Below are 26,922 nucleotides of genomic sequence, written 5' to 3'. Positions count from 1 at the left end.
AGGCTGCAGGAGTTTGGCCCATGGACTTAATGCAGGTTGGCAATAAGGAGAAATTAATAAATAAGAGCAGATTACACAATGAAAATATGTGAAAATATTAGGATAATTGATATAATTATTCACTTTTATGTCATTTATATGTTTATTTTCACTGAGTATATATAATATAACCTATAGACCTGCATAGTTCTGCAATCAATCCATGTCTGAAAACATGCAGCAGCTCTGGGATTTGATGATGCAACAGGCCGTAATTATCTAAGTAACAGTAACTCTCACTACGTCTGGATTCATCCCTGCACGCCGTCCTCCAGCTGTCTTGTAAAGACGATGCTCTCAAGTTGCTTTAGTGCCAGTTTAATCATACGGAAAGCACACGGGTCGATCGATCCCTGGTTTAAAAAAAGAAAAGCAGTTGCACTTCTGCATTTTCACCTCATCTACGGCAGATAAACTGCAGCAGGAGGCCGGACGAAAGAGCCGTACATGTTTTGCTTCACAGCAACACAAATTGGCTCCCTGGGGGTCGAGACATCTAAATCCAAGTATGTTCCTGCTTTATGAAAGGATCGGTGTCTGAGGGGGTCGGAGGGATGAATGGAGGGATGAATGGACAGGGATATGTCGGAGGAGGGGAAACAAGTGAAGATGCTCGTGTGAAACAAAGACGTATTCATGAGGGGATCCGAGGAGAAGTGAGCCAGCTGATCCCAGCACCAGGGACCCGAGAGGTTTCTCACTGAGGAGGAACAGAAGAACGACAAACGATGAATACGGCAGGAAGTGAAGGGTGTTTGTTGAGCTGGTGAAGCTCTCTGGCTCTTTGGGTCCCATCTTGTAAACAAAACAACAGAGGGGGGAGGTGGAGCGATTCCTGCAGATTCATGTAGGTCAGTTTGAGGAGATGGTGAACAAAACCAGACCTGTCAAGTCTCCCATTTTGGCCGGGAAACTACCGTATTTTACCCCTCTTTTCCACCATCCTCCCGTATTAGTATTTTCCCATAAATTTCCTGTTTTATAATAATTCGTAAAAAGCGAAACGTAATTGTCACTAGGGGTGGGTATTGGGAAGGACCTCACGATACGATACGCATCACGATACTTGAGCCACGATACGATACACATTGCGATATCCCGATTATGCGATATCCCAATTATTATATTCTACATAGTTCACCGAAAAATGTATAAATGCATTACACATCTTAAAATCCAAGTTGTATATATGTACATCAGATGATAGTGATGGATCTTAAAATCCGAGTTGCACGTTCATCAGATTATAGTGACAATTCATGGGACAAACTGAGTCAAAACAATGTTTTATTATAACTATACAAGCTAAAGTTACAACATATTTGTATATGTTTTTCATATTATTTATGATGAAACATGAAACATATGAAATTAACATTAAATTTAGTATGAGGTTGCTTTAATTATGTGGCAAATGATAATAAACACAAGAAAGATGGGTACTAAAACTAAGGACAGGCACAGTGATCAGTCAGTATAGATATAATCCATAAATAAATAAACCTCTGTCCATTATTTTTCATTTTTTAAGGACAGGCAATTGTGTTATATAAAAAATAAATTATAAAATGAAATAAAACGTGAAATAAAACCTGAGCTCAGTGCAGGGCCCCCCCAGGGTTGGTAGAGAGTGGCAATGCCCAGGACTGTCACTTAGGTAGGAGCACTGGGTGATATAATGGGAAAAAGATCGGGGATAAAAAATGAATTAAAAAAAAAAAAAAAAAAAAAAAAAACGATATTCAAATTTTGAATATCGATATTGAATCGGCTGGAAAAGTATCGCGATATATTGCCATATCGATATTTTTGCCCACCCCTAATTGTCACTAGCTTCGCAAGAACTGCCCCCTGCTGCATCCTGGGTGGCCGTTCTCGCGAGGTTAGTGGCAACAACGGGAACAAACTCGGAGCAACATATCAGCGATGGATGGATGTAATGAGAGAGAAAACATTTCTGCCAAAAAAAGTGAAGACTTTGTGTAAATATCTCTAAAAATGGGAAACCGAAGTTACTTTCCTAAAGAGGAGCAGGACGGAAACAGTAACGCGGTCGAAAAATGTGTAACTGTGATATTAGTGACTCTCAAGGGGGAAGAACGATGTCCACCAGCAGCACCACCAGGGCAGCGCCAGAGAGCCTTGAGTGAAAATGACAAAGAAAATGTTTCACTTGAAGACAATCAATGTGTATGTAAAATGAAAATATTTAATATAAATAAATGTGCTTTAATTCCCTTTTGTGTTTTCATTTAGGCTCTATTATAGGAATCACATACATAGGAATGTCCACAGCATTTCAGTGTCAACAAAGGTTGGCATGTCAGATTCTGAGCACATAATTGTAGTTTGTAAGTGGTTAACAGGTAGTTATTTTAGTTTTTTTGTAAACCTTTATTAAAATGTAATACTGGACCTCGGTTAGGCTGGTGGGACAGTGGGTGGCGGAAAATGTCCCGTATTTTTAAATCCAAAACTTGACAGGTATGCAAACCGCAAGAACAGACGAGAACTGACAGGAAAAAGAAAAGAAAAAGTTGGTAAAGAAAAGCTTGAAGATGACAGAGTTCTGCTGAGAGGACGGAGAGTTCATGGGGGAAAAACAGAGAAGTTCAAACTAATCAAAGTTGCTTTTTTAGCTTTTTCTACTTTATTTCAGTGACTTAACTACAGGAATTCTGCAGGAAATGCAGTAGCTGCAAATATAAAGAAACGCCGCTGCAAATTTAAAAAAAAGACGCAACTAAAAAAGCCACAACAGAAGTGAATTACCGGGGACTATTTTTGCTGATGCACCAGTGTTTTTTACGTGAGAGGAGAAGAAGAAGATGAAGAGGACGTAAGCGAAAAGGAAGAAATAAGAAGAGCGAGGAATGAGAAGAACGAACGAACGAGAAAATAAGTGAAAAAGGTTAGTGTTCAACGTCGCTACGTTTAATTTTTAATGTGCAACACCGGTGCATCGGCAAAAATAGTCCCCGGTAATTCACTTCCGTTGGGGCTTTTTTATTTGCGTCGTTTTTTTTATTTTATTTGCAGCAGGGTTTCTTTATATTTGCAGCGTTTCTTTTATTTGCAGCAGCGTTTCTTTTTGTTTGCACCGTTTATGTTATTTGCTAAGCGTTTATTTTATTTGCAGCGGCGTTTGTTTCTGTTTGCAGCGTTACTTTTATTTTCAGCAATGGCGGGTCTCGCCCACCGTAAACCACGACGCAAACGGGCTTTTCCAGACAGTTTTCATCATCATCACTCGTTACCCCGGCAACCATGTACCGGATCCAGAACGAAATAAACAAATAAATAAAATAAAATAAAAAGGAATTAAGGGGATAAAGGGGGATAAATATATACTCATGAAATCAATTAAGAGTGAAAATAAAACATATAAAAGGATATAAAGGTGGAAAATTAAGCAAAATGTGAATAATTGCGTAATCTGCTCTCATTTATTAATTTCTCCTTATTTCCTCCCTCTTACACAGATTTCCCCTTTATCGTGCACCTCCATGATTACGTAAAAATTAACGGTCACAAAAGGAAGAGGAGGAGGAATAAAAAGCAGAAAAAGAGTGAAAAGCAATCTGCGAATAACGGACGTGTCCCAGCGAGAATGGGGAGGCAGAACCGAAAAGGCCAAAATCTGCAGAAGCAAAGAAGAACTGAATATTTAAGAACACTAAACAAAGACGAGATGAAAAGGCGTTTGGACGGACGATCAGGAGGGAGAACGAGGACGCCGTCACGACGGGGTCGAGATCCCGGCTCCGAGCTGCAAATGTCATCACGTCTCCACAAAAAGCTCAAAGCTTCATTTTATATAAAATATTTCAGCCCATAAAGAGAACAAAAACGTTATTGTCCTTTCAAAAGGATGATGGATTCTGATGTTTTCAAGGCGTCCAGATCTTCCTCACCACCAGAACCTGCACAGAGGCTCATCATCACTTCCTCTGCTCCTCCGTTAAGTCTTCATGTTCTAACTGACCCCTAAACTTTGACCTTTGACTCCCCTGAAGACAGACGGTGCAAGAGGAAAGGAAACCAGAGAAACGTGCAGAAGCTTCTCAGACTGACAACAACCCTGCAAAGACGGCTGTGTAGACACGCAGAGCAGAGGAGGTGGTTTTCAAAATAAAACTTCACAGGCACATAAAAGAAATAAATAAAAATTATCAAAGTAGAGAAAAGAGGTGGGCGAAAAGTTAGAGCGGAGTTGATGATGATGTGTGAGGGAAAGAGAGCAGGAATGAAGGAGTGGGAGGAAAAACAAAGACGGAGAGGTGGTAATGGTGCTCGAGGTACGGAGGAAACAGTCAGAAAAGAAAGAATAAAGGAAATGAAATCTGCAGGACAGAGTCGTCCTTCACGTTTCATAACAGAGAGAGAGAGAGAACCCATGACAGCAGTGTCGGACGCTCGACAACTTCTGATGAGTTAAGTGAGAACCGCAGGCCTCCGATATCAGACGCACAATGATGGTCGCAGATGCAGCTCGGCTTCTCCGTCGAGGGGGATTAACGTCTGCACGTTAGAGCGGCTTCAACGAGACCGCAAACACTGCAACGCCTCAAAGATATTCACATGTTCATATTCATGAGAGCCGACCGCTTCAAAGGGGCAGAAAAACCACTGTCGAGGCAACTGGCGCCCTGCTTTTATTTTGGCTATATGCAAGGCCTTACAAAGAAGGACTTGAGAACCTGATACTACTATAATCAATCTATCAATATACCCATCTGTCACCTGTGCCCAAAGCAGGATTATTATGTCTGTAACATCTTACAGGGTCACTGATGAACAACTCAACGCTAAAAAGATGAAATAACTGATTACAGGAGAGACGTGAGGAACTGGCCAGAATCCAGACTAATCCTAATAATTAACTTTAATAAGAGCAGATCAGCTTTTAAATACTTGCTTGGTTCCTCGTGGAAACTCAACATCTGGAGGACAACGGACTCTTTCATGTAAAGATGGAGGAATTATTAAATGTAGTTTAATCAGTGTTTTTAAAAGGTCACGTGCTGATAATGGTCGTTAGGTTGGTTTATTTTTAATGGATGAGTAAAAAGCACCGCGATCGTGCTTAAAAGGGTTTCTCTCAGCGATGCACAAAACAGCTGAAAGGTTCCTCGTTTTATCAGAGTACAACCTACAACCAGTTATTAGAGGCCGGAGCAGCTGGAGAGGAAGACAAGACAAAACAAGCGAGCAGTCTAAGGGAGTTGGGTGAAAACATTGGGGCTTTTATTTTGAAATAAAACTCCTTCTATACTCCCATGTGTCACCCGAGCCAGCCATCATGTGACTGCTGTGGAGGCTGGATCGCTTAAACCCGGGACACAAGTCAACTTGACCGTTGCCGCTTTTATTTTATTAATTTACTTATTTAATCTAATTTATTTATTTGAACAGCAAGATGATGAAGGCGGGTAAACTGAGTAGCAGGAATATTTGGGGCTTTCCTGCTTCGTCACATCCCAAAATAATAATATACTGTAACTAAACACAAGTTTCAGCTGTGAGAAAAGCAGCTGGGACCCCCCGCCATCCCTCTCGTCTTCCACCTGCGCCGTGGCAACAAGTCTGGCTCTCTTCAGCCTAAACTACTATTTGAGTTTTATTTACTGCACAGAAACATCTGCTTAGTTCTCGAGTCACGCCCGGTCCCGGTCTTTACACGCCTGTGTTTTGTTAGCGTTAACTGAGAGGCAACATCTGGATCTCCTCTATGAAGCGAGCGTGGAGGTGCAGTTCCTGGAACGACCACTAGGGCGCCAAAACCTCCCATCTTTGAACCAGAGATGAACATTATGACAAACAAACGGCTTTGGTCTCCATAAACGTGACGTCCATGGCGACTAAAGAGGCGCTGAACTTCATCTTCCTCCTCCGGTAACATTAAACATCACACATTTATACATTAAATAGGTTTTTTGAAGTACGTTGTGTAATTATTGATCCTTCTCAAATCCCCTGCAGCACTTTTAAGTTTTTTAAATGTCTTCATTTTTAACTATATGTTTCCCACGTAAATGATTAAATAAACATAACACCCATCAGCGTTTATTACTCAGGAGCTGCTCGCTGATAACCGCAGGGACTCAAACAGGAAATGCCAAACTTGATGACTTCACGACGCAAAAACCGGAGGAGGTCCGCTCCCTGACAGCAGTTAGTTATGACATGCAAATACTGATCTGAATGCAGCCAGCGGAGCCGGGACACACCCTGAAACCACAAATAGCTGGGTCGGGGGGATCTCAGAGCTCAAAAATGCTGCTCTGGCGCTGGCGCCCCGATCCAAGGCCAGACTTCTTATCACGGCCGAGCCGGAACAGCGCAGGGCCGCGTGGGAGTGAGCGTATCACCCCACAGCGGAGACAGGTGGGCAACAAGAGCCTGCAGCAGCTGGGGGGACACATGACACACATTCACACCCCCTCCCTCCATCCATCCATCCACCCAACACTCACTTCACACCAGGGGCGGTGGAGGGGCAGGGCGCGGTATCCGTCAGCTGTCGCCGGGGCTCGGTTCCCGGCGCGAGGACAAACCCAGGCACCTGCCAACAGCACTAAGTCTGTCCGGTATCTGGACATGACGGCCTGACGCACATCACCCCCCCACATCCCCCCTGCCGCATCAGCTGACTCCAGACCGAGCCTGACCTCAGCCGTCTACCGTCACCGGTGGCCACGACTCAGGATGGGAGGGTATGAGAGGAATTTGAAGGCCTCGCGGAGACTAAACAAGAGAAAGCCGTTTCCGAGGCAACAACATCACGAGGTGAATGAGCCGCGACAACGAGCTGGGTTGAGGTTTCTTCACCCTCAGACTAGACTTGCAGTCAAGACCACCTAAACGGAGACCAGGACACCACCAAGACCAGAGTATCAAGACCAAGACTAGTTCAGCTCAAGACCGAGACCAAAAACAAACCTAGTTATTTCCTGATCCTGCGTGATTGTAGAACATCAGCTCCATCCTGGTTCAGCTAGTTTCCATATGAGCTTGTATTCAACTGCAGCACAATAACACAGAGAAGTGGATGATGATGTTGAACTCACTATAAATGTTTTCATCCATCAGCTGAGATCAGATATGTGTGGTGACTGCACTACCGCTATTTCTACACTATTGGAGGATTGACTCCAGTGCTTTTAGGATTGACACGACTACTAACTAGTCCCAAAGTATCTACCAGAATAACCAGCTCCAACACCCCCCTCCACCTCAGAAAAGTCATGAATAGTAAATGTTACCGATTTAAATTTGACTTTTTGGAGATGAAACCTAAATTTTAAGTATTAAAGATACAATTATCGACTTGAAATTACATTATTTACCATTATAGTAATCAGATTACCCCATATATCAGCATCACTGAAATGGACCTGACACTTAATCAATCACAACGATATGCAAATATTATTATTCATATATTTATTCAAACAAGGCTGATATAAACACAAAACTGTAATTAAATACAGACACATGCAGATGCACCAAAACATTCAATCAGATGTAAAATACAAATAGTTTGCAAAACTGTACATTAACAAGAACTGCTGATCACCAGATTCTGTCACCTTGGTGCAACGGACTCTCAATGATCCGAGTCCGAGGCAGAGACCAAGACCACAAGAAAGTGGTCTCTAGAACTACAAGTCTAGCTCAGACACAAAGACTTCAAACCTCAGAACGGATTGGATAAAAATAGGCTTTTGTTCCACGTTGCTCTCTCGGCCCTGCGTCCTTCCTCGGGCCCGGACCTCCCGCTAGCCGACCCGCTCTCCTCTCCTCTGTTCCTTTAAACCCCCCGAACCCTTCGTCCAAGGGCCTTTTCCCCTCCTCGGGTCCTGGATCAGTGCAGGTTAAAGCAATTAGACCACATTCCTCCCTGGCTACTCTCTCCTCTCGCTGCATAAATGTTTACACTCCCAACACCTCTCCAAATGGTTTTTTCTTCGTCTTCACAGACACAGGAACTACATCTGGTGCCTTTTTTGCACAAAGTTACACAGTTATGTCCTTATTTCAGAGAATAAGTCGTCCAGGGTCGTGTCTGCATCGTGGTGTATATTTCAGCCCAGATGATCTCTTCTCCCGGTTCAGACGCCACTGAGAGCACTTCATGTCAGACTAAGAGGCCGGTTTCTTACTTAACAGCGAGGCCTCGGTGCCAAGAGTCGCTCAGGCATGAGTTCAAGTGGGACTGCAGTTTCCCACCGGCCGACGACTGATTTACCGAGAGACGTGAAATATGTTCAGAAGAACCGACTTGCTGCAGTTTAATGTTCTGTTCTGGTAGATCGAGCTTTTATTTAGTCGTTTATTTTACAGACAAAACGCACGTTCGATGAGTTTTACGGCGCAGAACCGACTCGCTCGCGGCGTGTCCCGACACGCAGCTGTGCACGAACACAAACAACATGGGAGTTGTGTAAACACTCGGGAAAAAGGCGGAGGAGTTAATTGTTTAAGACTTCCCGTCTTCTCCCAGGGTAAGAGGAGGAACCAGCGACATCAGGAGCCGCTGGACCTCCACCAGGGGGCCGAGTTCAGGAGGAATGAGGAGGGGAGGGAGGGCCGAGATGGAGAGGGGGAGGCAGAGAAGAAGAAAGAGGAGGATGAGGGGGAATCGGATACCGGTTAGCAACCTGGCCTCCTCTCGTCTGAGATAAAGATTTCATTCATTCCCTGCTCACAAACATTTTGCCGAGTGAAACCTTTGATCACAAATACACGAACCGTGCAAATTCAGGAGATAAGAATTGCAACTTTAGGTAACTTTGAAAAGATGGAGGTTTATTACCGTCCCTGAAGGAGGTTATTATTCACTTGCAGGACTACGATAACTTTTTACCACAAGCACAAACCCCCAAATCCCGGTCTTTTTCTCCCTAATCTCGATAAAAGGTTATATAAATAATTGTTATTAAATCAATATATTAGGTTTTAACCTGTCCACAGGGGTGAGCGTGCATGGCTGCACGTGTCTGCAGATGACAGATGGATGCATGACATCCCCCCTAAACGGAGCTGCAGGACGTCAGCTTCGGGTTGATGCTTTTATTCCAGGTCTGTTATTGAAGATTGAAATATCTGTTCTTTGTATGATCGATGAAATAATGATGAGATCAAACCCTTGTGAATGTACGTCACATCTTAACTAAAACCTAATAATCTTAAACTTCTCAGATCTAACCTTAACCGGGACCCAGGAACGACCCTCATTAGGGCGGTCTCACTGGACCGGACCACACACACACACACACACACACACACACACACACACACACACACACACACACACACGCTGACAGCTCATTAGAAAACTGTCGACCGGTACTTTCGGAGATGTCACCACAGATCAGCCGTGACTTCCTGAGTCATCTAAACCAAACAGCCGAGAATTACCAGAAATCTCTCCAGATCTCACTGTCACGCGCACACACACACACACACACACTAATGTGAGCCACTAACCATCGGCCCTCGTGCACCAACACCGACATGTTTATGTGAAGATGTTAAACCAGATCTGCACAGTTTGCTTTTACACGCTGGACCAAGCAGGACGAAGACTTCCCGTCCTCGTGTCCCGTCATGACGCCAGAGCCCATCGAGGGTCGTCTGGATCAAACGTGACAGAACCCTGACGTTTAGATCCACACCAGTCGCTGCGCTTTGGCCTCCCCTGGATCTCCAACCACCTGAGACGTGTGCATCCTCCCAAGACTCTGGATCAACATTCATCCGTCTTTACACCACAAATCACATGTGGGAGGGGTCTGATACAAGCCATTAATAGGTTTACCCACAGTGCTTTGAGAGCTTGGGTGTCCACAGGTCTGGAGTTACGTCCAGTTACTAAATGAAGTGACGGCGTCACGCCGTCCGATAACTGACCACAGCTTCTGATGACCGAGGCTTCCTAAGATAATTAGGCTCATTTATTATTTCAGACTCGACCACAGAAGTGGGGGGGTGAAATCAATCTCTAGAAGCTCCTGCCAGCAGTTGCAGAGCCTCCGTCTGTTCTTATTTTTAAAAGGAAACCAGAGCAAACGCTGTTTTTATTGTTAGTGAGCTGGAAAACATCCCATGATACTCGGCCTTCAGCGATGACATCGAATATTGTCAAAATATCGTCCACGTCATATTTTGTGGTCGACGCATCGCCACAAACACGTGGGTCACCAAAACAAACAGACCTCCTCACAGCCCAACAAAGTTCTGCAAAAAGCCCCCAAAAACAGCCCTAAGTCATCAAAAGTCTGTGAATACTTTAAAATGTTGTTCCAAACGCCTTTTGAAGTTGATACCAGACCAGCATGTTGGAGCATCTGAAGTGGAAAAATATAATAGGGAAATTAACGGTAAAATACGGACGTCACATGATCAAATTATGGTCTGCATCAGCTCCTACATTTGATGTTTTCTGGGTTTATCTCCATTTACCGACTTTAAATCAGTTAGCAGAAGCTAAAAGTGCCACCGGAAAATTATTCCTACCGAAAACTGTTTTTTTTTTGTTCCATACGCCATAGAAAGGTTCCTTTCGTGATTAGACTTTTATGTAATAAAATAAATCATTTAGTGTGAAACATATCCCTGTTTTATTGAAATATGTTATTTTTAACACGTTTGGATAATATGCAATGCAATGTTTTTTAATCTTGTAATTTTGTAAAGGAGAGATTTTTGTTGGACTGTTAAAGTAAACAGGCTGGTCTTTTTATTTTGTATACTTTTATTCTATATTTGTATTTTGCTGTACAAAATTGGGTTTAATAAACTATATTATTCAGGATTTTTTATATTTATTTGATACATTGTTTTTTATTAATCAAACAACAGAAAAATCGTTAATATATTAATAATATAATAATCAGCCAATTACTCATTAGATTAGTCGACTAATCGATAAAATAATTGGGCGCCCAATTAATCGTTTTAAGAATAATCGTTTACCTCCAGCCCTACGGTTCACAGTAGTTTATTATAATTATAATGTTTGATGAGAGCAACTTGTCAACCATTATAATAAAAAGTAAATATAATCCCTTGTCTTCTGGCTGGCTCCCTCGTCGCCACAGGAGACCCGTACAGGGTCCGCATTGCTGCAGATGCTGCATCGACCCCCCCCACACACCGGAGTCCACCTCCCACCTGGAACATATCCCACTTCCTACCGGCGATGTAGACTAAACTATGCTGGGATGGCGCCTGAACGGCCCACAACATCGGACCCATAATCCTGGAGCGAGCAACACACCACCCACACATCCCCCCACAGACTTAAATGTTTAAGATTTAACGCTACGAGTTTGGTTTTATCCTGAATAAGATCAAACTGGAGATGAAATCCATCCGTGGATCAGAGAGCATCAGAACATCCTGCTCCCGTCTCTCCGTTCATGTTCAGATAAACGCAGCGCTGATACGGCGTCGCTGGGATGCGTCATCTCAACCCCGGAGCAGAAGCCGCTCCCAAGCAGTCGTCATTCAGATATGTTTACTCAGATATTTTGATCACAGCATCATGTGATCAGACGTCACCTGACTGTCGTGCAGAACCAGTGAAGCGGTGCAGGTTTGCTGCTCCTGAAAATCCCTCGAAGAAGGGGATTAAAACAGCAAATAGCAAAGAAACAGAGAGATCCCACTCTGTACGTGTGCTCATTTCACTGTCTTACAATAAAGCATCATCTCTCCTTCATCCTCCTCCGTTCTCATCCGCGTGACTCGGGGGAAAAAACAACTTTATGGGTTTTAAATCCGATTACGCAACGTCACAAAGCCTGAAAAGGTTAATAGGACGGTGCACTTTTATTCAGAGAAAACATCCCATAAATCATCATTATTGTAAAGGTGAGACGGCGCCCAGGTGAAACATCTCCAAAAACCTCAACCTATTGATCTGATCGGCGTTCCAGCCCGCAGGAGGTTCTCAAACACCCCTTTTCCACCAAACCAGTTCCAGGGTTGGTTCTGGGCCAGTGCTGAGTTTGGAACCGGCTTTCTGTTGCCACTGACAAAGAACTGGCTCCGCCAACGCAACCCAGCAACGTAACTGACGTTTGCAGTAATGTAGTGACGTGGCTCCCCTTAGCACCCCGAGCTGTGGAAAACCAAACCGGTTCTCAGCTGGTTCGCAAGTTGAAATAGTTGTGGACAAGCACCAGCACGGGAACCAGTTTGGTGTAATCCAGTGATCTTATTAAACAGCTTTTCATTTCTTCTGTTGAAAGGGTCCTAAATACGGAAAAAGGCTATTTTTTTGGCTGGTTCCCGGCGGGAAACATCGACCCTGGGGGGAAACCAACCTGGAAGAAACTAAGCAGCAGCAATGAACGCAGAAATAACATGAAACTGATCGGAGAATGTCCGAAGTTAAGAGTTATTTTGACTGCGTTCATATCCATGGCTCATATCTGATATATAAAAAAATAAATAAAAAAAATGTATAAATATATTAAAATAATAATAAATCAGGATCGGTTCACTTCAACCCCGCAGTTTAAATACTGTCCTGTCTCTTCACCTCATAGACCACCAGAGGCAGACGATGGTACCTAAAAGTAATCAACTACTCAAAACTGATATTTTAACATGAAATAAAGTGTTTTTTGCTGTTTTATTTCAAAATAAGACTTGAGCAGGAACCTGCAGCCCTGGTGCAGACCTTCAAATCTCACTCCGAAGAGCTGAAGGACGTCCTGAGCCACGTTTTCCTGGATCTGGCGTCGGCGTGGAAGCTAAACCCACGCGTTTCTTTTCACTTCTCCACCCGGACGCTGACTCGGAGCCGGGAGCAGACGGGTGATTAGACGGAGCTGTGGACTGACAGGGCGGCTAACGCTCTCGCTGCCTCAGGTGTCTTTATATCAATCACAAGGGCGTGCTCCACAAATGCAGACATGTCTCATTTAAGAGCAAAAATAATCACCAGACACGCCACGACTGGAAAGTTTCAGCTTCTAAAACTACTTCTTAACCAAATAAGCAATGAAATGTCAACAGATAGAGACGAAGAGCTTCATATCCCCACTGATAAGCTGGAAGAGATCAGCTGATTCCTGTATCTGCACTGCTCTTGAACCGCATAAGCAATAATTCACGACGGCTGGGGAGCAAACGACATTTTAGTCATTGCAATGGTCCTGATTTTTATGCTCAAAGCGCCGGCATTGGACAGACCACGCTGGTCCAATGATGCCGCATGAATCCTCCGTGCACGCACCCATGCAGGATGCACGGCTGGATACCCACCGACGTGGCAGCAACCCACTCAACCCACCGAGTGACCTGATTTTCAGAGAGCCACAAGACAAACGCCCACAACAAAACACGACACTCTCACTGCAGCGATAATCCAATATCCATAATTTTATTTTGAATTATCCACGCTGCGAGGACGGAGAAGGCGGACTGTGTCGCCCACCTGGCTTCAAACGCGAAGCAGGAACAGAAAAGGCAACAAGAATCTGATTTAAAAACTAAGTGGATTCTGAAATTCTTTGATAACAAAGGGAGGCTGTCAGCGGCGCCGAGCGGCAGGCGTTCATGCAAATGTTCTGCCGCCGGGACAGAACACCCTGAACCTCCTCGTCACCTGGTCTGAACCTGGAACACTATCTGACTCTGGTGCTGACATGCAAAATTAATGACACGGTGCGACAGGTAGGCGGCTGCAGGCGCACCTGATACGAGTCTCATCAGGGCGGCGCGTCGTCCGTTTAACTCGAAGACTTAAATCAAACTGCAGATATCTGACTGCAGTTGATCAGAGAAACTGAGTTTACAGACTTAAAGACTCTTGTTGTTGGTTTGGTCTCTCGTTCCCCCCCTCGTTCTCTGGGGTTGGGGCCTCTGACTGAATTGGGGCCATAAGTGAAATGTTATTTGGAGGACCCCCGCCCTCACACTTCTCCCCATCCCAAATGTATAATAGATAGAAAATGACCGTATAACAACAAGACATTTAACTTGACAACCTTAATAACAAATGTACTGTTTATTTGTTTATTTAAAAGGGATCCCCATTAGTCTTCGCCATGGGAAGACTATTCTTCCCATCCTTCTATACTGTAAGTATAGATACAGTAGTTTTACTGTACAAGTCAAATAAAATTAAAAAAAAACTTCAACATGAAATAAATAAATTAATATTAAATAAAAAATAATCGAATAAAAACTGAAATAATTAAATACAAAATATTGAATAAAAAAACTTTAAACTGAAATAAATAAACAAATATTAGTCACAAATATCCATCAATTACTCAAAAAAAAAGAAAGTTAGCGGAGACCAGTTGCTGTTAAATCCAGCGTGTATGACCCATCAATCAATCACGTACAGGGAAATGACTTCACTGATCACAGGACGGAGTCATGTAGTCTGAACGGACCGGCAATCAGCTGACTCTGAGAGGTTCGCCGTCTAAAACTGGGTCAAGTTTGTAGTAGAATAAACAACAAGAAAGATAATAAGATAATGATAATAATAATAATGATAATAATAATAAAAATAATAATAATAAGTGTGCATCAGAAGATTGCCATGGTTACAGAGTGGAGGACAGTAACTAAATAGAAGCAGCAGCCTCAGAAGCAGATGTAGGCCAGAGTTTACGGGCCGCTCAGCTGATAACGCTGTGTGTTATAGATAGCGTTTGTTTGTTATGTTCTTCTTCTTCTCGTGTTTCAACCGCGGACGTTCTGCTTCATTCAGAACTGAAGAAAACAGCCTGAACTTCCTCCCTCCTCCCTCCATCGTGTTTGTTATTTCAGGAATGTTCTCCGTCTTCACTCTCGCTCTTTTCTGCTGCGTCACTGCAGGCTGGCGCGCGTGCACGTGCGAGTGCACGCAGGAAACTTTCACAGCCGTGCAGAAAGAGGCGCATCATCCCACCGAGGAATTTATGATGCAAAAAGCTTTTCACCTGAGCGGATTAGACATCTGCTTCTGCTGAAGGGAACTGAAACTGTGACATAACTGTGACGACTCCTGACTCAGAGACAGGATCATCGAGCTCTGGGCCCCACAAACACACACATGCACACACAAACACACACACACACACTAGCAGCCGTAGTGTAAAGCAGATTGGTGCTAACAGGTTCCTCTCAGGACACCGTTCACAACCAGCGACGACCCAAAGGCCACATTCCTGATCCTGTCGTTCCCATATGACTCAAAAGCAGCGCTTCAACGACGCTCTTGTTGGGGGGAAAGTAAGTAGACCTTCTGCTCTCAGGTTTATTCCTCTCAGGAAGGAATAAACAGTAATAACAAAAGCATCTGATCAAACAAGGTTTTCAAATCTGGGTAAATACGACCTCAATACAACCTTACAGCCATGATAACCGAGCGTTTTCTCAATGATGTTATTATGGGCCTCTCACATCTTTACGGGGGAATTTCGGACCGTTATCCTTCACAATGCCGCTTCAGTTCAGTCACGTGACCCGGCTTCAGGGGTCCTTGCGGTCGACATCAGCTGAATGACCACGAGGCACCCTGGTCAACTACGCTAGCATCTGAGTTGAAGGTTGTGAGTTTTCTTTTGTTTCTCTGTTTCTCTGTGAAGAATCTTTTTTCTTTTTTATATATTTTTATCCCTGATTTTTTCCCCATTTTATCACCCAGTGCTCCTACCTAAGTGACAGTCCTGGGCATTGCCATCCTCTACCAACCCCGGGAGGGCCCTGCACTGAGCTCAGGTCTCCTCCTTAACCTGAGGAGTGAGCAGGCTGCATCTTTTCACCAGACAGGGTGGGGTTTCTCTGGCCGGACGTAGCACGTGGAAGGATCACGTTATTCCGGCCAGATCCTCCACGCCCCATCTGGCGCCCCGGTCGGCCAGAGGGGGCATGTATAACCCAGGACTGTGTGCATGTTTTTGTGAGGGTAGCTCACATTAGCTACCCAAGGGAACACGGGGAGAACATGCAAACTCCACACTAGGGCTGTTCGATTTTGCTCAAAAATAAAATCTCGATTTTTTTCTCTCAAAATCCGATTTTCGATTACGATTATTTTGTGAATTGACAAAAGGCAAAGAAATTATTTCAAATATGCTGTTTTTTTAATGAACATTTGCCCCATTGGGCTTTAAGTGCAAACTTTGCTCTTATTAAACCAAAAATGAATGAATAAAGTGCAAAACTCTGTAAAATAAGTTGAAAAAAAGTTTTAATTATGCCTCCGGGATAATAATTTTTTGCTTTTCATGGATTTCTTTTAATCATCCAGAGCTACTCCGACCTTTAAAGCATTTGTTTTGTTTGTATACGGCATAAATTAACTTCTTCTCTGCACTGATGGGCAGCTACATTTGCTTCTCTAAGATTGCTGCTGATGTCTTTCCTCCTTAGCGTTATGTTAAAACATGGAGGTGAATATTCCAGACCAGAAAAAATTAATAAAAACCCTAAATGTCTGCTTTTACAGGTGAATTAATCAGGTACATTTGATTAGCAGAACCGTGTTAGAGAGTTTCAGACTCCTGTACCATGGCTTAGTTTTTTCAACAAAATACAAGCACGGGATAATAATTTTCTGCTTTTCATGGATTTCTTTAAATCATCCAGAGCTACTCTGATCTTTAAAGCGTTTGTTTGTTTTGTGTACGGCATAAATTCACACTCAGTAATGAGTCTCCTGTCGTGTTTGCCAGCGTCGTCTTGCCTTCTCGGTTTCTCTGACAATGTAAATAATAACTTCAGCCGAACGTGCCAAGAGCCACTATCAAACCAACACAAGTACTTCCTGCCAGTAATCCAGCTCCAATAAATACCTAAAATACCTCAGACGCCCAAACTGCCTCCTCCCTTTCCTGGTCATGTGCACAGGCTCGTCTCTGACGCTGAATTCAGGACGTATTCAAGGAAGGTTTAAATGACCCGCAGATAAACCGGCATTTGGAGTTTCAATAAAACAGCAACGAGATCTTCAGGTTAACTCCGATCCCCCCGGGGTTACAAGGATTTCACAGAAGCAGAGCTGCAAAAAGATAACTTTTATTAGCGTCTGGAGGAACACGGGAGATAATCCATGTTTTAGACTGACAAAGGTGCTGAATAGACTTTGGTTACCTTCACATCTCTTCTTCCCTCCATCCATCCATCCCTCCATCCTTGTTATTGCCCGACCAAACACTCAGAAAAGGCAGAGAGGAAACGTCAGGATGGAGGGTGGAGGGAGGGAGGATGGAGGATTATCTTAAGAGGGGTGACAGACGGGGAATCTGGAAGCCCTCCTAACGTGGAGGAGGGAAGGACCCTCCCCCTCTGTGGCCCCCTTTTATCCCCCCACCGGATTGCGGCCTCCTCGGTGGAGCCACGCGAGGCCTCGCTGAGCTGAAGGAGGCTAACAAATCTATTTTCTAGGATTTCCTGAAAAAAACTAAATCTAAAAAAAAAAAAGATAGCCGTAAAACGTGAACTAAGAAATAAGACGGCAAACTGAGCAGAGATCTGCAGCGCTGCGACCGTTAGGTGGTGATTAGAGAATCCGACGAGCCTCGGACAGATGGAGCTGAAGTCTCCTCGTCACACACACACACACGCAGGGGGAATAATGTTTATCCTTTTAGTCTGGTATGCAAGCTCATGCACACACACACTCGTGCACGCTGTCCATGTGCACGTGACTCCATAAAAGGCCGGGGGTGTAAGTCAAATAGCTGAAATGCCGACACACTCAGGTAAACACTCGGACGGTGTGTACACGCCAAAACACACAACAGCTGCATCAGTCAACAAGCTGAAAACGTCCCATTTTTCCAACTTCCGTCTTCTCCTGCAGAAATAACTCGAGTTAAATCCTGCAGATGCTCAGACGTGAGCTGCATCCTTCGGTATCCGTGGGAAACGAAAAACGACAACGACAGCTGGAGCCCACTTCACATCTGTCCAGGGGAGGGAACGGCTAGATCGCTTGTTTCTCCAGGACCTGGCAACACAGTCACCTTCTGAGGCTTTGCACCAATCAGCATTCACCCCGGGATCCCGAGACGAACACGCGCCCGGCATATCGATCCACTTCAGATCTGAACCGAACAGAAACCAGGGGCCCGTCTTCAAGCGGGTCGATCAATGAATGAGAAAGTAAAGAAAAGCCATCGATCGTCTCCTGACTGATGAGAACTTCATCTGAGCAGCAGCTGACGAGCTCCACCCCGCCGAGACGCTCCCCCTCGCTCTGGTGATGAAAGAAGGAGGCAGTGAGTCCAACCACACGCGCATGCACGCGCCGGACGACGTCCACGCTGCCTGCAGGACGGTGGTTTCAGAGACTCAATTAGAAGGAAAGCCTGTTAGGAGAAGCGGCCGGAGACGTAAGAGATTAACGACGGCTCTGACTACCGACCTCGTAAAGATCAAGGAGACAGGAAATGAGACGGGAAATAAAAGTTAAAAGCACGTAAACGCTCAAATGACGCACAACAGATAAATTAACCACTAAATCCACCGCAGGACCAAATATCATAAGAAGAACAGTAAAACCGGCCAGTCGGATGAAAATGAAGAAAAACAGTGAAGACTTTCAGAGTAAAATCCTGCTCTTGGGACTCTGGTACCCCTTTTCCACCAAAACCGGTTCTATGGCTGGTTCTGGGCCAGTACTGAGTTTAGAAGCAGGCTTTCTGTTCCCACTAGGGATGCAAATTATCGATTATTTCATTAATTGACAGTTGATAACCTTATCGATCGATCATCGATTAGTTGATAAGCAGCGTTTTTCCCCCATCTGAGATACAAACATAATTTTTTTTGCTTATATAAAATACAAAGGACATTTTAATGTATTCCTTAATCAAATATTTATTTGATACAAAAGTAACAAAAATACATTTTTGTACCACAAGGAATATAATATAAAGTGCACTTCAAGGCTATTAGAAGTAGCAGCAGCCATAATAGTGTCATTTGTGTCAAGCAAATTTTAAGTTCTAGTTACGTTTTAAGTTAGAGTTTCTGCAGTGTTCAAAATAAAATTATGAGACCTGCTGTATTGGAGCACATTTTCTTTTAGTTAAAACTGTAGCGGGGACAGATGTTTAGAGAAACCTATGTATGTACCGGGTGAAGGCTGATTTATGGTTCCGCGTTACAACAACGCAGAGCCGCCACCGTAGGCTACGGCGGCGGCTCTGCGTCGATTTAAGGCGGAACCTTCAGGCTTTAGAGGAACATATCGGAGAACAACCAGAAGAATATAGAGTGGATTAAAAATAAAAGTTAAGCACTGAGCTACATGTGTCTCCCGTCTGGGCCATTGCAGACTCATTGCCTGAGCATGATACTAAAACCAAACATATCCGCCAACTTTATGTGCGCGACGCGGCGCGTTGTGTCGCATTAAATGTGGTCCGGGCGTAATACCAGCTGGTGAAATTAAACGAAAAAAATTAAGAAATAAATAGATTAATTGTAATCGTTAATTTTAATCGGGTAATTTCATAACGGCAATTAATCGAAAATCGATTAATTATTAACATCCCTAGTTCCCACTGACAAAAGAACTGGCTCCGGGCCAGAAAACCCGGTTCCAAGGTAGCACCAACTCTTTGCTGGGCCAAAAGAACCACTTACATAAGTGGAGGGGGCGGAGTTATTAAGACCAACGGCAATAGCAAGACTGAGACATTTTCAAATAAGAATTAATCTGGATGCAGCAAAGCATCATGGGTCTTAGGAGGAGACAACCTGTCTTTTAGAGATGTGTCCACGGAGGAGCTACGTGGACCAAGTCCTATTAGAGCAGATTCCTTGTTGTTGATGCAACTTTCACGCAAACGCAGCGACGAAACTGACGTTTGCAGCGACGTAATGTCATGGCTCCTCTTAGCACCCGAGCTGTGGAAAAGTAAACCGGTTCTCAGCTGGTTCCCAAGTTGAACGAGTTGTGGATCAGCACCAGCACTGGCCCAGAACCAGCCCTGGAAACGGTTTGTTGGAAAAGGGGTACGGTTGGAGCAAAATGGGCAGGTCAGAACCAGCAGCCCCTTCGATCCTCAGTGGACGTCTTCATCCAACCTGGTCAACTTCATCATAACTGCACTTGCCCAGCTCTCGTTCCCACGTCCACTAGGGTGGTTTTCAAGATACTTAAGTGGGGTGAGAAAAGAGAAAACGAGCTAAAAACTAAAGGAAACACAAGGAGAGAAGCCTTTTCCACCAAAAAAGAAAACAGAAAGCCCGGTTCCAAACTCAGCACTGGCCCAGAACCAGCCCTGGAACCAGTTTGGTGGAAAGGGGGTATCTGAGGAGGCGGCAGGAGGGAAAGCAGGACGACGTTGCTGGATTGTTGGGGTTTTGAACAGCTATGTACTTAAAAGAAAGACATTTGAACGACTGCAGCGTTTGTGTGGGAACGCAGGACTTCAGCATTCCCGTCAAGGCCGAACCAGAACCGTGTCTCCAGAACCGAGAAGACTCATCCTGGAGCCCTTTATCTGAACAGTTCCTCCTTAAAACACCCATAAATAAATAAATAAAATGAATAAACTTCCACTGGATGACATAAGGAAGCAGCAGAAAGCCTCCCTGCAGCAGCAGGCTCAGTGGTACAACCCCACCAGGACGGGGACTAGAGGAACCGGACCGGTCCAAGGGGACGGGGGTGTCCCGGGTCCTCGCCGTGGCGCCGTAATGGAGATGAATGGGATTAGGGCTCGGCCCCTGCTGGCGTGCTGTCTGTGTGACATCCCACCAGGATGGACCAGATTACCCCCCCCCCCCCCCCCCCGAGTCTGATTTGAATGGCAAATCCCTGCAGCGCCTCTCGTGCACAAGCACACACTAACACTTGCACGCTGACGTGACAGGCTAATGGGTTGTGAAGACGTCCCGGTAGATGGAATAGATGTCGGTTATGAACCAAATTAACCACTTTCATGTCACCGTTAGTGAGTCTGAATACCTGCTCAACCTGAGGATAAATATAACCACCACACGTTGGCCAGAGAACAGAACAAGTAAAAATGAACTAAGACAGAGACTATGAAACACAAATAATAAAGGAAATGATCAACAGCCTCCACTCTGAAACTCAACAACAGATGGTTTCGTGTCTGACGAGAACTGAGGGCAATACGTGTACGTCTCAAGTCTAAAAGATTCTGGCTCCACCCTCCTCAAACTGGCTGCTATAAACTCGGATGTAAACACAAGGTGAAAATGATCTTTTTATACACACACATATATTAATGTAGGTATATACTTTGTGTAGGTATATATACACACACACACACACACACACACACACACACACACACTCTCAGTAGCCAACAGACAATAATATGACAATAATATGTGCAATAACATAAGATGTGCAATATCTGCCAATCTACCTCACAACACTCCACCTGCTTTTCTGCACTGTTAAACTGTATATACTGTTCATATCCTGTGTTCACATTTTATATTTTATACGTATCTTTTATATATTTTTTATTTCTGACTTTTCAGCCTTTTTACCCCTCCCCTATATGTGTGTACTGCTGACAACAAATAAGTTTCCCCACTGAGGGAGAAAATAAAGGATATCTTATCTTATCCATACACACACACATATATATATATATATATATATATATATATATATATATATATATATACACACACACACACACACACATACAGACACATACATACACACACACACACACAAATATATATATACACGCACATACATATATATGTGTAAATGTATGTGTATATACGTGTGTATATATACATACACACATGTATATACATACATACATACATAAGTGAAGAGATGGTCAGTTGTGTGTGTGTGTGTGTGTGTGTGTGTGTGTGTGTGTGTGTGTGTGTACCTGTGCTCCACACTGGTGTGTGCAGTCAGCTGAGAGTCACAAGCTGAAGGAAGTGGAGCAGATTAAGTTGAGTCCTGCCTCTACGCTCACAATGCCTCTGCACTTCCTTTCATCTCGCAAGATTTACACTCAGCAAAGAAAAAAAGACCACGGTGTAGTTTGATGTAGCTGACCGTTCACACGGATGTTGGGAGGCCGGGATAGAAAAGCCATAGATTGGACACAACCGACACACTACTGATGTGAAGATCTCATCGTTACAAGAAGAAATCTGCTGGAGGGGAGCACAAAGACCGGGACCGAGCCTGCTGCAGACCTGCTGCATGCAGACCCAATGCTAGACACAGGATATTTGCCAGTGTGTCCACTGAGAAACCAGGACAAAACAGAAGAACCTGGATGACATCAGACACCACCTGAACATCGTATGTCCTCAGATCCCTAGATATTGTAAATACGTCTCTGCTTACAGGTGTCAAACCTCTTTCTTAGTAAAATCATAGAAAAAGCTGTTTCTCAACAGCTCTACAACCTCCTAACACTAAATGACTATCTTGATGTCTTCCGGTCAGGTTTCCGGCCACAACACAGCACCGCGACAGTGCTAGTAAATAGTGGGCGACCGATAATCGGCCGTTGCCGATTATCGAATTCGATATTCATAATTTTATTTATAATCGGTATCGGCCCCCCCAAAAAAAAAATCGAAAATAAATAATTTTTTTTTTTTTTTTTTTTTTTAAAGAAAAATTAAGAAATTTACTGAAATACTGCATTTTCTTTTTGTATTAAGAATGTTCAACATGGGGGGGCGCTAGAGAGCCCGAACTGGATGGCTGCTTAGTGTGAAGGCTCCACTTAACTTCGCACATAAAACCACCCCAAACTTTTGCAAACCTGACCAACTATAGGTTACAGACTATGCCAAAACCCTCAGCAGCCAAGGAGTGCGATATTTTTGCAAAAGCTCGCAAAACGAACTCACGAAGCGCGAAGACAACACTGCCGGCCGAGGACGACGGAGCTAACATGGCTAACGTAGCCGACGTGCTGACGGAGCTGAGAGCGCTCCGCTCTGAGTTCGGCTCTAAGTTGGATGGGATAAACGGCCAACTGGGGGAACTGAAGAGCTCCATGCTGGTGCTGGAGAACAACCTGGGTGAAATCAAACGAGAGGTAACGGCTAATGAAAAACGTGTCGGGGAGGCAGAGGCTCGCATAGCCGAGACGGAGGAAAGGCTGGACAAGACCGAGACGGCGCTGGCTGCGGCAACGAGACGACTCGCTCACCTGGAGGAGAAGACAGAGGATCTGGAGAACCGTGGGAGGAGGAAAAATATTCGGCTGTTTGGTCTTAAGGAGGGAGCTGAGGGTAAGCGTCCTCTTTTTGACTTTATAAATGACATGCTACCCCGGTGGCTGGGCACCGAGCCTGATAGATCATTCATACTGGAAAGAGCCCACCGCACGCTGGCCCCAGCAAATCCCAACGTCAACAGAGCCGTCCTCATTCGGTTCCTCAAGTACCAGGACAGGGAGTTCGTTCTGCGCTCCACGAAGCAGCGGGACATCACACATGACGGATCAAAGCTCGCATTCGCGCAGGATTTCTCGGCAGAAACGATGCGACAGAGACGGGAGTTCAACGCTGTCAAGAAGCTGTTTATTGACATGGGAGCCTTTCGAGGATTTCATCTCCAGCCGTGCAAGCTGAGGGTGCTGCACGGCGGGAGGATTCGCCTTTTTTCCTCTCCACAAGAAGCTGAGGAATTTTACCGCAGCATCACGGCTGGAAAAGCCACACATGGCCAGGTTTGAACTGCCTTTAATACATGGAATGGGGTGAGTGCACTAGCCTGCGTGCATAAACATAGGACCACCATCTGACTTTTTCAGGCTTAGCTGCCACTTAAGCTGATTTGCTCGGCATTGGTTTACATGGACAATAAATAGCAGGTACACATTGGTTGTTGTCAAGTCGTCGATGTAACATTTTATTTTTGAACACTAACAGTGCCTGTATCGACTGACATCTTGGTTTATTATTATTACTTATTGGTTTGGTAAGCAGAGGAGTGGGTAATGGAGCGGTGAAGGGGCGTGGATAACAGGTGGCTGGGCTCCGGGTTTTTTTTTTTTTTTTTTTTTTTTTTTTATATATTATTAGACAAATGAAAATAAGCTTTGAGTTGTCTTGAAAACAAAATAGTAGAATAGGGGAAAGCGTTGAGGGCTAGACACCCTGTTCTTATGATTTAAATTAGCACACATTTATTCTTATTTACTTATTTATTTATTTTTATTCTTTTATTTATTTATTTTAATTTTTTTTTTTTTTTTTTTTTTTTATGTGTATATGTATATATATATAATATATATATATATTTTTTTTTTTTTTTTTTTTTTTTTTATTTATTTTATTTATTTATTTTTTTTTTATTTATTTTTTTTTTTTAATATATATATACATATGTGTGCGTATATATATCTGTTTTTGTGCGGGACGGATTGAATTGGGGACGACCCCACTCCGTTATCTTACTGGTGACCCCTGATTTAGTCTGGTCCTTGTGGTAAGCACAACCTGAACACTAGACAGCACCTGCCAAACTGATGCCCACTTTGACATGCCGCTCCTCATTTATTTTATTTCTTTTTTTCTTTTACCTGCATTTTTTCTTTACAAGAGCATAGTACTACCTAGGAAAGCTAAGCTTATCCTTTTTTACTTTAAGCCTATTTCTTTTTTCTGTTTTTTCTGCACAAAGGCATTTTTTCCGTTTTTTACAAACAAATTGTGCGTTGTTGGAAGCTAATCGCTACCTGCCTGACAAGTTAAGGGTGTTACTTGTTGTTATAGGGTTGCCTTGTCGTTTGGGGACTAGGCTAGGGTTGTGGGTGGGGAGGGTGGGGGGGGTAGAGGGGGGCCCCTTATACTCTACCTGTGTTTTTTTTTCCTTTAACAGTATGTTAGTTTTTTATTATTTGTCTTTTTGTTTTACCATGGTCAAGCACGGTCAAGATATTATGCCAATCTTAGTATGTCTAGCACGCTTAACGTAATTACGTTTAATGTCAGAGGCCTTGGTCACCCAATTAAGCGGAAAAGAGTTCTTACATTTTTGAAAAAGGAAAAAATAGCAGTGGCCTTTCTACAAGAAACGCATCTGTCCAATGAGGAGCACAAAAAACTTAAGAGAGACTGGGTTGGGCAGGTATATTTCTCTAGCTTCACTAGCAATAAAAGAGGAACGGCAATACTGATTCACAAAAATCTGCCATTCATTTTTAAAGATCAACATACCGACTACGAGGGTAGGCATATACTAATCCGAGGGATGCTATATGGGCGAGAACTAACACTGCTTAACATCTACGCACCTAATGAAGATCGCCCTAAATTCATGTTAGATATGATCACCTTATTTAACCAATATAACACAGACTTTGGAATGATCTCTGGAGACTTCAACTGCTGTATGGACGGTAATCTGGATAAATCCTCACCCACATTGTCCAATCCTAATGCATCAAAGACTTTGAGGTTAGCCTCGAATGATGTAGGTCTTGTTGATGTGTGGAGGGAACTTAACCCCACAGTGAAAGACTACACTTTCTATTCGGCTAGGCACAAATCATATTCTCGATTAGACTTTTTTCTTTTACCCCAGGAACATCTCTCATCTGTGATTTCGTGTAATATAGGGCCCATTCTTATATCAGATCACTCTCCAGTCCATCTTAAGCTATCCCTCCCTCAACAGATGCACCAGACTAAACATTGGAGATTTAACTCTTCACTTCTCACAAGTATCGAAGCCTGCAATAATATTAGAAGGTGGCTGGAACAGTACAGACAGGACAACGCAGCCTCCCCTGTTTCTTCAGCAATAATGTGGGATGCAGCTAAAGCTGTAATCAGGGGTCAACTGATCTCTTACACATCTGCAAAGAAAAGAACTATCGTTCAACGAACAGAACAACTTAAGAAGGAGTTAATCAATCTGGAACAATCCCACAAACAATCGCCTACGGATGAAAATATGAAGAAACTAAATGCAGTCAGAACTAGTCTTAATCTCGTCCAAACTGAACATGTTAAAAAACTCATGTTCTTCACTAGACAGCGATATCACGAATACGGTAATAAGCCCAGCAGGCTTCTAGCCTATCAACTTAAAAAAGAACGCGCGGACAGAACAATAAAATGCATACGTAATGCGACGGGCCAATTGAAATATGATACACAAACAATACAGTCCTCATTTTTTGACTTTTATAAACAGCTTTACACGTCAGAGAATCCTTCCGAAACGGACATCCATGCATTCCTGGATGATTTATCTTTATCCTCTATCTCGGAGGGCGAGAAGGAACAGCTGAGTGCTCCATTCACCTCAGATGAGGTGCTACACGCAATTAAGTCAATGCCATCCGGAAAAACTCCAGGTTTGGATGGATATTCGGTAGAGTTCTATAAGGCCTTCTGGCCGCAAATTGAGCCCCTTTTTATGCCCATGCTCACAGATTTTTTTGAAAATGGAACCCTTCCTGAATCCATGAAGACAGCGATAATTACACTAATACATAAGAAGGACAAAGACATTGCTGAATGCACCTCATTTCGCCCAATTTCGCTACTTCCAGTTGACTTTAAGATAATATCGAAATTAATTGCACACAGGCTTGAGGACCTCTTACCCAAAATCATCAAGGCTGACCAATCTGGCTTCGTGAAGGCACGCTACGCCTCTGACAATATTCGGAGGTTACTTAATGTGATTGACCACTCGGCCCTATACAACAAACCAGCCCTACTGGTATCACTTGATGCGGAGAAAGCGTTTGATAGGGTCGAGTGGTCATATCTATTTGCCGTCCTGGAGAAATTTAATCTAGGTGAGAAGTGCATTGGGTGGATTAGGGCTATGTATAGCAACCCGCAAGCTCAAATATGTATTAACGGCACCCTCACTGAAAAATTCGGTTTATACAGAGGCTGTCGGCAGGGATGCCCTCTATCCCC

General features: G+C 43.7%; 1 protein-coding gene across 4 annotated transcripts in view; it reads right to left on the bottom strand.

Annotated features, from left to right (window-relative positions):
• Positions 1-26,922, bottom strand: part of macf1a (microtubule actin crosslinking factor 1a) — a 263,047-nt gene that overhangs the window by 197,014 nt on the left and 39,111 nt on the right. The window contains exon 1 of one of the 4 annotated variants that reach the window (XM_061741361.1): positions 17,149-17,203. The exons of the other annotated variants lie outside the window; for them this stretch is intronic. Within the exon in view, the coding sequence (XP_061597345.1) occupies positions 17,149-17,188 (40 nt within the window). The 5' untranslated portion in view covers positions 17,189-17,203. Of the gene's footprint in view, positions 1-17,148; positions 17,204-26,922 lie in introns of those variants that run through there. 4 annotated transcript variants of the gene reach the window in all.

Source organism: Cololabis saira, chromosome 15 (genome assembly GCF_033807715.1).
Source record: "Cololabis saira isolate AMF1-May2022 chromosome 15, fColSai1.1, whole genome shotgun sequence".
In the NCBI taxonomy this organism is placed as follows: Eukaryota; Metazoa; Chordata; class Actinopteri; order Beloniformes; family Belonidae; genus Cololabis; species Cololabis saira.
Note: the sequence above shows the minus strand (reverse complement) of the source record. Positions and strands in the feature narration are given on the sequence as shown.